Source organism: Microcaecilia unicolor, chromosome 11, assembly GCF_901765095.1.
Source record: "Microcaecilia unicolor chromosome 11, aMicUni1.1, whole genome shotgun sequence".
Taxonomy (NCBI): Eukaryota; Metazoa; Chordata; class Amphibia; order Gymnophiona; family Siphonopidae; genus Microcaecilia; species Microcaecilia unicolor.
Window position 1 is genome coordinate 173,059,769 of NC_044041.1, and position 15,995 is coordinate 173,075,763.

Below are 15,995 nucleotides of genomic sequence, written 5' to 3' on the forward strand. Positions count from 1 at the left end.
CATATATAGAATCCAGGCGGTAGAATGTAAGGAGGTGTAGCTTAGATGGGTTTGAGTGCGACCAAATCTATACTTCAACTTTGGGATTTACAACTGCTCCTTCGCACTTATATATATTGCAAAAGTGCTTGTTTTGCCCATCTCTTTACAAGAGGGATCAGAGGAATTCCTACCTGCTTCCCCCCCTTGTTTCCCTTTCACATTGTATCAGGTTAAGGATTGTGGCCTCTGCTGTTAATTAGTGGCATTCCATGTATAGGTTTATAAAATACAATTTCATACATAACAACATAACATATGGAATTGTAGCTGATTTTGTGATTCCACGCCTTTATTTTGATACTGTAGGTTTATAAAATAGCAGGCACCCATGTATGAATGCCAGCACATATGTATATCAACTTACACAAGCAAATGTTGTCATTTGAACATGTAAATTGCTGAGGTTCCTCTTTTCAAAATTTCAATGACTATTTTTGTAAAATGGCCACTCCTGCCGCACATACTGGTAAATACACATGCATTCAGAAAAGGCAGTATAAATAGATTAGTTTGTAATCAGCAGTTAGCTACAGATTGTTACAAACTCGATCTCTTAAATGATCTGATGCGGCAAATTTTTTCTATGGTCCAGTTGTTCCTTTCTCCGTAGCAGGATCATTCCCGATTTATTTGTATCGTTCTGGCGACCCTTGCTAGTTGCTGGTACTGTAGATCCTTTAACGAGGAATAACGCACAGCTCATAATGGTAGGGCAGATTTTCAAAACCACTTTCTGCAGGTGTGATATCGATGTCCTTTGGGTCAACCAGCGGTTTCAAACTGAAGTTCTGCAGGATGGAGGTGATGACAAGGAATAGCTCCATCCGGGCTAGACCTTCTCCCAGACACATCCGTTTCCCTAGGAGAGAGATATATTGTCTTCAGTTTGCTTAAAAAAATATAGATAATTCCAGTTTATAATGGATCCCCTAGAATGTTGTGTTTTGTTTTTTTTTAATCCTCAATGGTTTCTGTTTTGTTTTTCAGGATATGAACAATAAATATTCACTACTGTATATATTTTGTCCTAGAACCAGGTTAGTTTGAATAGATTGGTTACCCTGAAATCCTAGTTCTGCTGAGGGTCATATGAGGATAGAATCTGAATCCCATTGTTTTTGAACACTCTAAAACTCTTTCAGATGTGCTGCTACTTCAGGCCTTATCTATTTTGGCCACAAATTGATTCCTGAAATCTGCCATCTTACAGAACTTCAACAGGAAGTGATGTAAATGCAGCTAAGGTCCCATCTAACCTGGATCCTTAGAGCAGAGAAATCAGATATTCTTAGCAAGCTTAGGGGCTCTTTTACTAAAGATTAGGGCATGCAATCTGCAACAGGGTCCATAGGAATAAAATATGTCCTGTGGCAGATAACGTGCTAATCTTTAGTAAAAGACTCCCTTAGTAATTAGACAGCAGGGATGATTATACCCTATTGTACAGTCAACCAGAATTTTAAGCACAATATTTCCCTGTAAGACAATACAGCAATAGAAAAGCATGGTTACCTGTAGCAAATGGGAAAAATGCATTGTTTTTCTTGAATTCTCCATTTTCATCCAAGAAATTCCTTGGGTTGAAGTTTTCTGGGTCACAAAAATGCTTTGGATCTCGTAATACTGTTCCCAACATCATCACCACAATGGTATCCTTAAAACCAGGAACCAAAACAGTCAACACAAAATCAAACCTACCTGTAATTTTTAAAGATAGAATAACCAATAACAATTTATTTCACTGTACTAGATTTACTTAATTAACTGAGTGACGTGGAGAGGCTTTTTCAAAAGAACATCCGAGTTAGAATTGAAGTATCCAGCTCATATCGACCAAAAAAAAAAACCAACCCAACCATCCATCTCACGGCCATTTTTCAACAGGAAACATGTTGGGGGTTTCCTGTTTGAAAATGTGTAAGATTGTCCAAAATGAACAGCCATTTTCCAAAATAAAATGTCCAAATTATGAATGCAAAAAAAAACAGGGACAAGGACATCTGCCTGGCAGCATTTTTACAGAAATGGCCACACAGATATCCCTGCAGAGCAGAGGGGCAGCAAAATGATCAGGGCAGTGGGCTTTAATCCAGGACGCCCAGATTACTATTCAACTGCAACTCTGTTATTTTAAATAGTGAGCCCTCCAGAGACAGGAAAATACCTACTGTTCCTGAAAGTGCACCACCTCAATAGCCCTCAGGCTTGCAGGTGTCTTTAATATGTAGGTGCAGTAGGTATACCTCTGTTTCTGGAGGGCTCACAATTAAAAGGTTAAAAAAAAAAAGAGTTGAAGTGAGATTTGAACCTGGGTCCTCAGGTGTCCAGCCCACTGCACTGACCACTAGAGTACCCTTCAGACCTGCTTACTGCTGTGTTCAGAATGCCCATAATACCTGATGTTGTCAGAGAGCCTAGTTTCTTTTTCATATGTCATTTTCAGGGATGAAGGAAGGGGACAGTAACCACAGGGGGATTAAGGACGGATCATGCCTTAATCCCTCTAGTGGTCAGCTACTCAATCAGGGCACCCCTGTATACCCTGGACATGATGAAACAGCTCTAACTTAGGATGCCCTTCTTTTTTGAGTTGGATGTGTCTTCACATTTGATTATCACTATTGGATGTCCTAAATTTGGATTCTCCCTATTTCCACCCTCCACATGCCCACAATACACCCCCTTGCTTTTTGGATGAATTGCAGTGCAGGACGTCAAAATTCTGCCTTTTGAAAATTGTGATTTGTATGTCTTGGGCAGATGGCTGGGGTTTTTTAAAGCCATTTTGAGACATCTATATGCTTTGAAAAGGAGCCCCGTAAGCTCTTAGAAGTACTACTTATGATTTGCATGTGTAAATACTGGATATTTATATGTATACCTCAAATAAACATAGAAAGCCCAATTTTAGAAAGCCTGGATTTACCTATTAGTCTATTTTCAGAAAGCGCTGCAGAAATATGGTCCCGTCAGATCCTTAAGGTCTCAAAGTCAATATCTGTTAGATGTCCGAAGTGTTAAGATGATTAGTAAGGCAGAGTCTTATGATTGGGTATTTTCCTGTCCAGCACTGAGAATTTGGAATAGACCACTGATAGAATTGTGGTTAGAGAATGATTACATGAAATTCAAGTAGAAGGTCAAGGCATGGTTATTTCAAGAAGTGTTTGAGATGTTAGGATGTAACTGAGGATTTATAAGTACTGTGTTCTGGGTATTAGTTATTTTAATATGTGCTGAATGTCTGTTGTATGACTGTGTTGTCATAGAATTTATGGAAATTACTTTATGTGATGTGCTTTGCCTGCAATTTGTTGATGTTGGTATTTATTATTACATATGCTCGGTTAGTAGAGGAGTGTGGTAGCCGTGTTAGTCCACTCTTAAGGTTATCAGTAGAAATCAAACAAAATAAAACATGGAAAAGAAAATAAGATGATACCTTTTTTATTGGACATAACTTAATACATTTCTTGATTAGCTTTTGAAGGTTGCCCTTCTTCCTCAGATCGGAAATAAGCAAATGTGCTAGCTGACAGTGTATATAAGTGAAAACATTCAAGCATTACTGTGACAGTCTGACAGGGTGGGAGGATGGGGTGGGTTGGAAGTATGCATGGGGACATCAAAGCATATCATTGATATTCTAACAGGATGGGTGTGGATAGGTGAGGGGAGGGTGATCAACAGAGACATACAGCTTTATGGTTTATAATGGGCTAGGAACCCCAGATCCTTGTTAAGTCCTTTCTGTTGGGTGTTAAAATATTCAATCATTCTGACTTCAAAGGTCTTACGTTCTTGTATGGTTTTAAAGTTACCTTTCAGGATTCTCACTGTGAAGTCACTGGTACAGTGTCCTGGTCCTGTAAAATGTTGACCAACAGGCGTGGGAACCCTGCTGGCACCAGTATTGTTCATGTGATGTCTATGTAAATTGAATCTTGTCTTAAGCATCTGGCCTGTTTCTCCAATATAGCATCCTTCGTTACATTTTTTACACTGAATGATATATACCACATTGGAAGATGAGCAAGTGAAAGATCCCTTTATGTTGAATATCTTTCCTTTGTGGATGACTTTGGGGTCCTGTGAAATATTTTGGCATAGTTTGCACCCCAATATGCCAACCTTTTTATGGCTGAGCTGGAAGAGACATTTCTGAATACACACCAGACCAAACCTTTAAAATACTACCGGTACATCGATGACATTTTTATGATTTGGACGGAGGGTGAAGAAACTCTGAAACAATTTTATTCTGCCTTCAATACATACCATCCTACAATCAGATTCAAAATTGACTACTCCCCAGAAAAAGTCAATTTTTTGGACACCACGGTCTCAATCAGTGATGACTGTATACAAACATCTATATACAAGAAACCCACAGACAGATGCAGCTACCTCCACAACTCCAGCTTCCAACCTTCACATACAAAAAGATCCATCATTTACAGCCAAGCCACAAGATACCACCGTATCTGCTCTGACCCAGGGGACAGAGACAGACACCTTAAAAGCCTGACTGCATCCTTCAAACAGAAAGGCTACAACCCCAAAATAATCTCCAAGAATATTGCCTCCTCCCTCAAAACACCCAGGGAGAATCTGCTACAGTACAAGGAGAAAAAATCCACAGACAGAATCCCGCTTGTAGTGACATACAATCCAGAGCTGGAAAAACTGAGGAAAATCATAAGAGATCTACAACCTATACTCCAGGAGGATGAATTACTGAAAGAGATATTCCCATCCCCACCAGTACTGGCCTTCCGACAGCCACCCAATTTAAAACACAAGCTAATCAGAAGTAAACTTCCATCACAGACTGAAAAGGAACAGAAGGGCACACTTCCCTGTAATTTATCCAGTTGCAAACTATGCCAAAATATTTCACAGGACCCCAAAGTCATCCACAAAGGAAAGATATTCAACATAAAGGGATCTTTCACTTGCTCATCTTCCAATGTGGTATATATCATTCAGTGTAAAAAATGTAACGAAGGATGCTATATTGGAGAAACAGGCCAGATGCTTAAGACAAGATTCAATTTACATAGACATCACATGAACAATACTGGTGCCAGCAGGGTTCCCACGCCTGTTGGTCAACATTTTACAGAACCAGGACACTGTACCAGTGACTTCACAGTGAGAATCCTGAAAGGTAACTTTAAAACCATACAAGAACGTAAGACCTTTGAAGTCAGAATGATTGAATATTTTAACACCCAACAGAAAGGACTTAACAAGGATCTGGGGTTCCTAGCCCATTATAAACCATAAAGCTGTATGTCTCTGTTGATCACCCTCCCCTCACCTATCCACACCCATCCTGTTAGAATATCAATGATATGCTTTGATGTCCCCATGCATACTTCCTACCCACCCCCCTCCTCCTACCCTGTCAGACTGTCATAGTAATGCTTGAATGTTTTCACTTATATACACTGTCAGCTAGCACATTTGCTTATTTCCGATCTGAGGAAGAAGGGCAACCTTTGAAAGCTAATCAAGAAATGTATTAAGTTATGTCCAATAAAAAAGGTATCATCTTATTTTCTTTTCCATGTTTTATTTTGTTTGATTTCTATTGATATGCTCGGTTATAAACCGCTAAGGAATTATGATCCGCATGTATAAGTATCCTATATAATAAAACACACCTCCAACATTCTGAAGCTGACTGCATGGCTGAGGCATTCCTGCTCTCTGTATCCATCTCCTGAATTGACATCACATACTTCCGGGTTCGTCACAAGCAGAAGTGACCAACCACATGAGCTTTCTCGGCTTCAGAATGTTGGAGGTGCATTCTATTAAATAGGATTGGTCAGTTCCTTGAAGAACAGCCAGAGGTCAGCGTCCTGCACAGTAACGCTCAGACACCAGAGAGAGAGAGGGGGGGCCTGACACCAGAGAGGGGGGAGGTATCTCTGTCACACACACACTCCCTCTCTCACACACTCCCTCTCTCTCACAGTCAATGTCTTTCTCACTCTCACACACTGTCTCTCACACACTCTGTTTCACACTGTATCCCATTCACTCTCTATGTGTCACACAGTCACTCACACACTCTCTTGGTCTCATACACTCAGTCTCACAGAGAGTCTGTGTCTCATACACACTCTTTCTCTCGCACACACTGTATCTGTGTGAAACACACTCTCTCTCACACACACTGTATCTGTGTGAAACACACTCTCTCTCTCTCACACACACTGTGTCTCACATACACACTTGCACACACTCTCATTCTCACATACACTCTCTCTCACAGACACACTCGCACCCAGACTCACTCTCTCTCTCACACACACACACACTTGCATATTCACTCTCTCTCTCACACACAGTCACTCTCACATACACTCTCTCAAATATACACACTCCGAGGAAAACCTTGCTAGCGCCCGTTTCATTTGTGTCAGAAACGGGCCTTTTTTACTAGTTTTTAAATAAAGAACAAATGTAATCGGCAGGATGTAAATCTACTCTCTCAATACATTTCGTTGAGAGACAGTTCTGTTGGTAATAATCATTTGGTCTTGCCATGCCTATGAGTGAACATCCCTAGCCCATATTGCAGTATAAGTGGAGTCACTGTGGAAACCTTACCTTAGGAATCTGGTAGCCCCTGAAAGGGGTGTCTTTTGTTACAGTGCGTGACACTCCCATTGGAACTACATCACTGAACCTCTGGATCTCGTGTATGACGGCATTAGTGTATGGCATATTGTTCCTGTCCTCCATGATTGGACTGCGGTTTCGACCGATCACAAGGTCAATCTCCTCATGCAGCCGTGCTGTTAAGAAATCAGAAAGATTTGAAGTATAGAAGGTATCCACCCTTCCTGCTTGCTCCTCTTAACTATTAGAGAAGAAATTGAAGGGCTCCCCATCCCAGGCCTAAAAATATGGGACTATTCCAGGATTTTGGTTTTGCACTATTGCTAACACAACCTCAGCTCCAGACATTCTATAAATGGGCATGTGCAGTTACATTCACCCTAATCTGTCCTCATCTTGCTTTCTTCCTTCTCCTTTGAACTCCTGCCACTTTGGTCTGATGTTGTAAGCTGCATAGCTGCCTTTACCGGCCCTCTTGCGCTATATCAAGAACATAGTAACAGAATATCTCCCAGTAACAGTACTTCCCCTTTCTTTCCCAACTTTTGAATACCTACAATCAGTTCTTTATCAAACTACTCCGATTGTGTCGGAGATCTGTAGACAACACCAATATGAATAGAGATTCTGTCTTCTCTTTTCAAGGCGATCCATATCGCTTCTTCTTTTCCCCGGGCCTCCTGCATTTCAATTGCTTTGATATTGTTTCTCAAATACAGAGCTACTCATCCAACTTTTTGACCCTCTCTATCCTTCTTAAATAAATTATAGCCCAGTATGTTTGTGTCCCATCCCTGGGAGTCATTGAACCATGCATCCAATCCATGGGAGTTATTGAACCATGTCTCCGTGATAGCAACAACATCTAAAACTGCCTTTATCATCAGGGCTTGCAGATCATGACCTTGGTTGCTTAGGCTGCTAGAGTTTGTGGTCATTGCTTTCCAGCTACATTTCAGTGGCAGTCTCTTCTAATTGGCAAATATGCACCAAAATGCACTTCGTGCTAGTCGATAAGGTAGTGTGTAAGTGTAATGGTGTGAAACTTCAAGGGGTGCATACACATAGGTGGAGCATGGACAAGCCATGGGCATGGCACCAAGTGACACATGGAATTTATAGACTACTTTCAGTTGTGAATGATGGTTGGTGCACTTAAGCGTGCCCTCTTACATCAGCCACTGACCTGGAGTAAGTGATCGCACCTAACTTTTGGTGCACCAGAGCAGATTTACACAAGTAGTCCATAATGTCTTAGGTGCGCCTAAATACCGTTATAAAATTTGCACTCACCACACTCCATTGTGGCACCTCATTTGAGGTGCCAAGTTATACAAATACCTCCTTTATCGGAATCTCCTTCTGCTGAACTTCCAGTCCAATTTTCCCCTCTATATTTCTGATCTGAACTTCCCTCTAGATTTACGCTCTGATTCTCCCCTCCCTCTTAGACATCCAACCCAATTCTTGCCTCCCTCAATGAACTTTTGATCCAATTCCTCCTCTCCCATTGTATCCTTGATCCAATTCCCAACCTACTCATTGTGAATCCTCCTTTTCCAGTATTGTCCTCTGATCCTTGTCCTTCTGTCACATTCATGGTCCTCAGGTCTCTAACTTCACTGTTATAAGAATATAGTAACCATGGTGACTAATTCATCCCCTGGCCATGTGTTCACAGGTCCCCTCACCTGCACAGGATCCTGTGGGGAAACAGAACCACTATGGTGCTTGTGAGCCAAGTTCGTCATCATCTAATTATAGCATCACTGGAGCTTAAGCCTTTGGTCTATGGGGGTAGCAGGAGGGAAAATATCAGAGGTCTTGAGCATAGAATTAAGTGGAGGTACATGGTGGGGGTGGTGATAAGGGACAATGGCAGGAAGGAAAGAGTGGGAGGTCCTAGTCAGGAGTGCGCAGGTACTTTGTCAACATCAGAATTGCTGTATGTTGCTTAAGGCACAGAACTAGTGGGCCTGTGCATAAATCCACTTCCATCCTTCTGGATTGTTTTCAGAATTATATTCAGAGTTGGTGTTCAAGGAGGGAAGGGAATGTTACCTTCTATTTCTGGGTATTTCATAAGTAGAAGTAATCCATATGTTATGGTGTTGCTAATGGTCTCAGTTCCTGCAGTGTATATATCCAACACTGTCAAAACCAGATTATTCATATCAAAGTAAGAGCCTTTATCTTCTTTTTCCTGAAAAAAATAAAGGACAAAAGAGTGGTGGCTTCAGTAATAACAGTAATGATAACTAAGTAGAGGGTGAGAGCAATGTCACTAGAGAGATGATAACTCTTACTTAGGACAGATTTATATTGATGTTAAGTGTATTAACATGACTTGAATATTAAGAAGACAAACCAGCTTATTTTCGATAGAGAAATACGCCCATATTTTGACCCAAATCGGAAGATGGGCGCCTTTCTCCCGTGGGCAAACAAATCGGTATAATCGAAAGACAATTTTGGCCGTCTTCAACTGCACTCCATCGCAGGAACGAACAAAGTGGACGGGGACATGTCAGAGGCGTGGTGAAGGCAGGACTGGGGCGTGGTTATTGGCCGAGGAGAGATGGGCGTCTTTAGCTGATAATCGAAACAAGAAGGGAATTTTTGATGAGAATTTGGTCCGCTTTATTTGGGCCCTTTTTTTCAGGTCCAAGTCCCAAAAAAGTGCCCCAACTGACCAGATGACCACCGGAGGGAATCGGGGATCACCTCCCTTGACTCCCCCAGTGGTCACTAACTCCCTCACACCAAAAAAACCCCACTTTAAAAACTTTTTTTTCCAGCCTCTATGCCAGCCTCAAATGCCGTACCCACCTCCATGACAGCAGAATGTGTTCTATCCTGTGACAGCCTTTCCCTGGTTCTGATGTGGCTATCGGGTGAGTGTGACACCTTTTCTGTTATGCGCACTGCAGAGTCACATCAGCAATGCATTATGGTGGGTGTAGGGTATTGGGCTCTGTGATTCCACTAGCTTGTGTTAAATGCTCACGATGTTGGTAGTTGGTAGGCTCTACTCCCATGGTGCTTTTCCCTCTGCTTACTGGGTCAGAGTGTGCCCTGTTTTGTTTCCGGTAGTCCATGAGGTAGTGGCCATTTTTGTAAGCCAGCTTTAGCTCCCTTTCATATGTTACCTACGTTACTGAAAGTGGGCATTGTACAGCATTCTGCAAGCTCTGACCTACTGCTCATCTCAGTACCAGGGAGACTCTTTGCCAGTGGGGCACAACCTCTGATCTGCAGTTAACTGTGAGTAAACGTGCTTATTCCAATAAAGGACGTTTTCGGAGACATTAGTCTTCAGGTGTCAACTGGTGTGCCAAGGTTCTACAGCAGCAACAAGTCCTAGAGGCCTGCATGTATGCAGGTCCCTGGAGCACTTTTAGTGGGGACCGCAGTGCACTTCAGGCATGCGGACCCAGGCCCACCCCCCCTGCCTGTAATACTTGTGCTAGTAAATAGGAGGCCTCCAAAACCCACTGTACCCACATGTAGGTGCCCCCTTCACCCCTAAGAGCTATGGTAGTGTTTTACATTTGTGGGTAGTGGATTTTGGGGGAGGAAGTTAGGGGCTCAGCACCCGTGGCAAGGGAGCTATGCATGTGGGAGCTGTTTCTGAAGTCCACCGCCCTGACCTCTAGGGTGCCCAGTTGGTGTCCTGGCATGTCAGGGGGGCCAGTGTACTACGAATCCTGGCCCCTCCCATGACCAAATGGCTCGGATTAAGACGTTTTTGAGCTGGACGGTTTTAGTTTCCATTATCGCTAAAAAAAAAAAAAAAAACGCCCAGCTCAGAAATGAACAAATCCATGGCATTTGGTCTGTACAAACCGTATTTTCGAAACAAAAAAAAAGACGTCCATTTTTTTCGAAAATACGGTCTGTCCCTCCTCTTCCCGTACCCGTTTTCGGACATAGACGCCCATGGAGATAGGCGTTCACGTTTGATTATGCCCCTCAAAGTCAACTTAAGCTGAACTGTATTGCAATGAATTTCTAGAGACTCTATTATTTTGGTGGAATAGACCCCTTGTTCAATAAATAAATTAATAACAATAATAAGCTGAATAGGCTTATCTTGAATGTGCAATTTATCGATGCATCTCAACAGCGATGATGCTTTATATGCTAATAAAGGTCAATTTTTGAACTGCATAGTCTTCCACAGAGATTGTATTTAAACGTAGGATTGGACAGATATATAGCTGCTTTGTGGCACAATCATTTCTCCATCGGTGATGTGGTATGGTTCTGTTCAGTTATGTGGCAATTCTGACACCACTGTCTCAATTTTCTGTGACTGAACAAAGATCTGTATCTTTCAGGCTGCATGTCATCATATTAATTCTTAAACTGTCTTTGTACCAGAATGCCAGATTTGATGCTGTGGACAATTAATATATTTGTGCTGATCACATTTGATTTCCTCGTACGTGTTACTGACCCATCCCTGAAGCAGTCATACAAATATTGATGAAATTTAAGTTGGACAGTGACATGAGGACAGTGTTGTGTTTTTGAGACAATTTTAGCCTTCATCAAGTGACTTATTCTAGATTTTATTTGCATCAACAAAAAGTTTTTTTTAAAAATCAAGAAATTATAAAAGTATATTGTGTGCAAAATTGGACTGGATGATTGATACAGAGAAGTAAAGTAAGCAGTGTGAATAGTTCTGCTTTGTGCAGAATTGAATACTGCAGGGTTCCTTCATATCTGAAGAGTTCTTTCACATTTGAGGCCCTTATTTAATGTAATTCATTTGATAGTTAATACACAGTTATCATTTGCGTTTCAAGATTTGCCCCTGTTTTGAAAAATGTTTATTGAATATTGTGAGTATTAGGACACAAGAGGGGACGAGCCAAGATGGCGGCAGCAGCATAGTGCGCTCTCTGACTACCATTCATGATCGTAAAGAAAGAGGGAAAGGTGAGGCTCTTTTCTTCAGAGCCTCAACCACAACCTTTGACTTTCTCAGGTCCGATGCATAATTACAGTCAGTCAGATTCAATGTCTTTGGCAGTTGGTGCATCGTTGGCTGCTTCAACACCAGGAGGTGCAGCGTGGAGCTTGGACTCTGAATTATCCTTGACACCCGACTTGTGATCACCCCATCTACAGCCTTTCTTGGTGACTCCCGAAGTTCTGGCTATGGAGTCGCAGTTGAAGGTGCTGGAGTCATCCGTGGTGCGAGCGAAGGTTCCCAGGACACAAGGGGGAGTGGTTGTTCCATCTCAGGGTCAGCATGCTAGGAGTTTGGCTCTGGGGGACACCTCAACAGCTCTGGGAATAGGCCTTGGATTGCTCCTGGACAAAGGTATTGTTTCACAGGCTATACCATCTGAAATAGTTCTCAAGAATCCTTCAGTGTTTACCTTAGAGACTATATGGACTGCGATCTCTGATCTTGGTACGGCTCTTTCTGTACAGTTTGCCTCTATGAACGCTGGTATACAAAATAATTTATTAAATATAACAAATTATCAGAAGCAAGTTGATAATATGTCAAGAAAATTGGAGGAACATGGCCAAATGATAAAAAGTTCTCAATTGACCAATTCAATGATAATTAAGGAAAATGCTGTGTTGAGGCATAAAGTGGAGAACCTGGAGAATGCTGTTAGATGTTCTAATATTCATATAATTAATTTCCTCAACTTACCACTTATTTCTCCAAGAGATATGTTCCTACATTATCTTAAGGAGGTACTTGTAGTGTCAGAAATGTTTATACCACCTATTTCTCGTATTTACTATTTACCAACTGGGAAGAAAGGAATTTCTAAAGAATGAACTGTTCCAGAACAAGAGACTGATGTGTTAAGTGTTTCAGACATATTGGAGTCTCCTGAAACTGAATCAGTGGTGCTGGCTACTTTGATGATAACTTTGGCTCTTTCTTCTGATCGGTACTGGTTATTTTGTCTTTTCTTTAAGAAAAAAAAGATGTACCTTTTTTTGGGATGTCAGGTCAAGATGTTTCCTGACCTGACTAGAGAGACCCAAAAAAGAAGGAGAAATTTTTTTATTACTCCATCCTGCTGTTTTTCAGTTAGGTGCACTATTTTTTCTAAAATATCTTTGAAAATATCTCTATATAAAACGCACCTCCAACGTTCTGAAGCCTCCACAAGTCCCAACATTCCAAATGCATGGTGGTGAAATCCAGAATTCACCCAGAAGTGTTTGCCCTGCCCAACGCGTCAAACGTTATGATGTCGAGGGTGGACCAATGACAAACAACCAATCACATCGCAAACACGTTACTAAGCGATGGCACGTGACGACCGACACATCGCGGAACAAAGAAAAACAGCAGCACACAGTTGCTACGCAACAACAAGAGCAATGCTACAAGGACCAATCACGCAACAAGGCTACCGAACAAGGGAGCAGAAGGAAGAACACAAACCGGGAACTTCAAAAACAACAAGGAGACGACAAAACTTGCTGGAAGCCGATGCAAATTTGGAAAACCATGCTTAAGATCACAGTATGTGCTTTCCCCAAACAAAACGCCCAAACAAAACAAAAAAAAGCTAATCAACAACGGAAGTAAAAAAAAACGACTGCTAAGAAGTAGCATACAACAAAAACCAATGAAAAACAAACACTGCAGTCAATAATACTTCCTTAGCTTTCACATTGTGGTAAGAAATACACCATATAGATCTCTGCTCTCCACACAAACAACGGACACAGAGGGCATAGGAAGGAAAGAAAAAAACAGCACATACACACTCACTCACACTCTTACCTGGCTATAAAGAGCAAATTACCTGCCACTATCACAGGGACTGCTAGCACCTCTCTCTCTCTCTCTCTCACACACACACACACACGGGACACAAAGGGAATGGAAGACAAGGAAAGAATCATTGGGTATGGAGGGGGCGGCAGAGGAGATAAGGCAAGAACTGCCACAAAAGTTTTTTGCTGTGCTATGTACAATTATAATGCAGACTCTTCATTTTGACCCTACCCTTTCACACTCTCTTTCACACAGACGCACAGACACACACTTACACTGTCTGTAAATCACACACACACGCACCCACACACATATACACACTCTCTCACACAGACACACAAACACGTCTCAAATGGTTCAGCTGCCCTATGTACAATTTCACTGCTGACTCTTCATTTACACACTACCCTTGCACACTGTCTTTCACACACACACACATTCTCTGTGTCACACACACATAGACACACATACATATACACACTCTCACTCTCTCTAAAACCTTGCTAGCGCCCGTTTCATTTGTTTACGAAACGGGCCTTTTTTACTAGTGTATAATAAAATGGAAGACAGTAAAATATATATTCTATGAGCCATTACAATTATCTGCCTTTATCAGTGGCAAGAGCCCGGTCTATAGTTCCCCGGTCAGGGCTAAGAATTGAGTATCACAACATTATGGTTCAAAGACACCTATGTTTGTCTTTCTGCCTTTGTGATATGATATGGGTGATTTTCATTACTTTGTTTTCTTCTTGTCTTTTCTCTCCACAATGTCGTGGACTATGGATTATGTTTGTTTTCCTATTTTTGATTAAGAGTAATATTATTTACTTTTTTATTTCCAGTATTTCTATGCAAGTGTTATTCCTTGGATGATATTAAAAGTTACAATAAAGATAAAAATTTAAGAAAAGGATATTGTGAGTATTAGGCACGAGCTCATTTTGATGAACATTTGCTATTTGGATGTTTATACCTTTTAAGTAATGTGCCTTGTGATCATTGACCATTTGCTGGCAGTACAAGGAAACCTCTTAAGCACACATGTATTGTCCGTATGCACAACAAGACCAGCTTAATGAAGCTGAATGCTATTAGCATTAATGCTTGTTATACAGCATATGCAAAGTATCTCAATGCCAGGCATTCTGTCTTCCCTCTGATGTTGGGATTTCTGTGGAGGCATCCTAAATGGAAATAATCAAGCTTCAGGATGTGGCAATGGTAGAAAGTCTACGGCTCACATCTAAAGCCACAAGGACTGCTGTCAGATAGAGTGCCAGTTTTGTCATCATCCATACACCATGTTCATTCCACAGGGTCATTCCATAAGCATCCAAATGCAAAGCTTGCCTTGGCCAGTCTGACGCTAATGTCAACGTAGATGTTGACAGAATTAGATAAGAAGCTGATAAGATATTGGAACTTGACAACAGCTGTTCTCCTGCTACCTCTGACATCCACTACTGACAAAGATGAGTTAAGGTTTGGAAAGAGCTCTTGGATAACTTCAGAGAATGATAAAAGCAGTAAACATTGAAGTGTTTAAAAAAGATTTGGACAAATTCCTGGAGGAAAAGTCCAATCCCTGAGGGTAAGTAGCATGAAATCTGCTGCTTTTTAGGAATCTGTCAGGTACTTGTGACTTGAATTGGCCACTACTAGAAATAGGATACTGGGCTAGATGTTTTTTTGATGCTTGCAATCAATTCAAAATTCCGAAAGGATCACTCAAAGTTGATGAACAATTTGCAAAAAGAGGATCATGGTTTGTTGCACTGCCTTAAGGATGAAGATGTCACTATTAGTAGAAATCCAGAATGCCTAAACTGCAGTTTTTAAGACAAACCAGACAGTTCTCTGATCTTTTATCTGCATTCAACCCACAAGCCATCATATCTTCATGACAGGAGCAAATATAATTTGTGAGTACACTTGGGCAAACATTTCTCCTAAAGTGTTTGCAAAGTCTATCCCTATTCACAGAACCAACAACTTTGCCAGATGTACAGATGCTTGGTGTTCCTGAAAACCTTTCTTTTGTAACTGTCTAGCTGCTAATATCAAGATTGATATTCAGAAAAATGTATGGTTAACTTGAGAAGTTTGATGCAATCAATCAGCTCATCAATGTGGTCACACTTTAGATTTAATAATGCTGCCAAGACCCTTTAACCATGTGGAGTTTACAATTAATTACAAAAAATTATCCTTTTCCAAATTTTAAGTGGTAGGGAAGTTGGGAAAGGTGCCAGGGTTCAGAGAACAACGTGGTAAGCAAGAAAGGAAAGGTTAATGTAGGCAAAAGGGAATGTTTAACCACGCAAGACAGGAAAACAATTTAAAAAATCATGTGATTTTGCAGCTGGAAGAATGGCTGCAAGATGTAAGCATCACCCTGGATAAAGTTGCCCCTGAGAAACTTGTTACAGTAAGATCTCACTGTAAAAATCAATGGTATTCAAGTACTCTGACTCAGAATTTGCACCACTTAGAGTGGTGGTGGAGGAAATCTGGCCTGAAGTAAAATAGATAAGCCTGGTGGAAG

General features: G+C 41.2%; 1 protein-coding gene across 1 annotated transcript in view; it reads right to left on the reverse strand.

Moving 5' to 3' along the window:
• Nucleotides 1-310: 310 nt before the first annotated feature.
• The window catches only part of LOC115481132 (cytochrome P450 2G1-like), a 56,337-nt gene continuing 40,652 nt past the window's right edge, over nucleotides 311-15,995 (reverse strand). The window contains exons 6-9 of the mRNA XM_030220168.1: nucleotides 8,740-8,881; nucleotides 6,667-6,854; nucleotides 1,555-1,696; nucleotides 311-901 (exon numbers count right to left, since the gene is read on the reverse strand). Of these exons, the coding sequence (XP_030076028.1) occupies nucleotides 720-901; nucleotides 1,555-1,696; nucleotides 6,667-6,854; nucleotides 8,740-8,881 (654 nt within the window). The 3' untranslated portion in view covers nucleotides 311-719. The remainder of the gene's footprint in view (nucleotides 902-1,554; nucleotides 1,697-6,666; nucleotides 6,855-8,739; nucleotides 8,882-15,995) is intronic.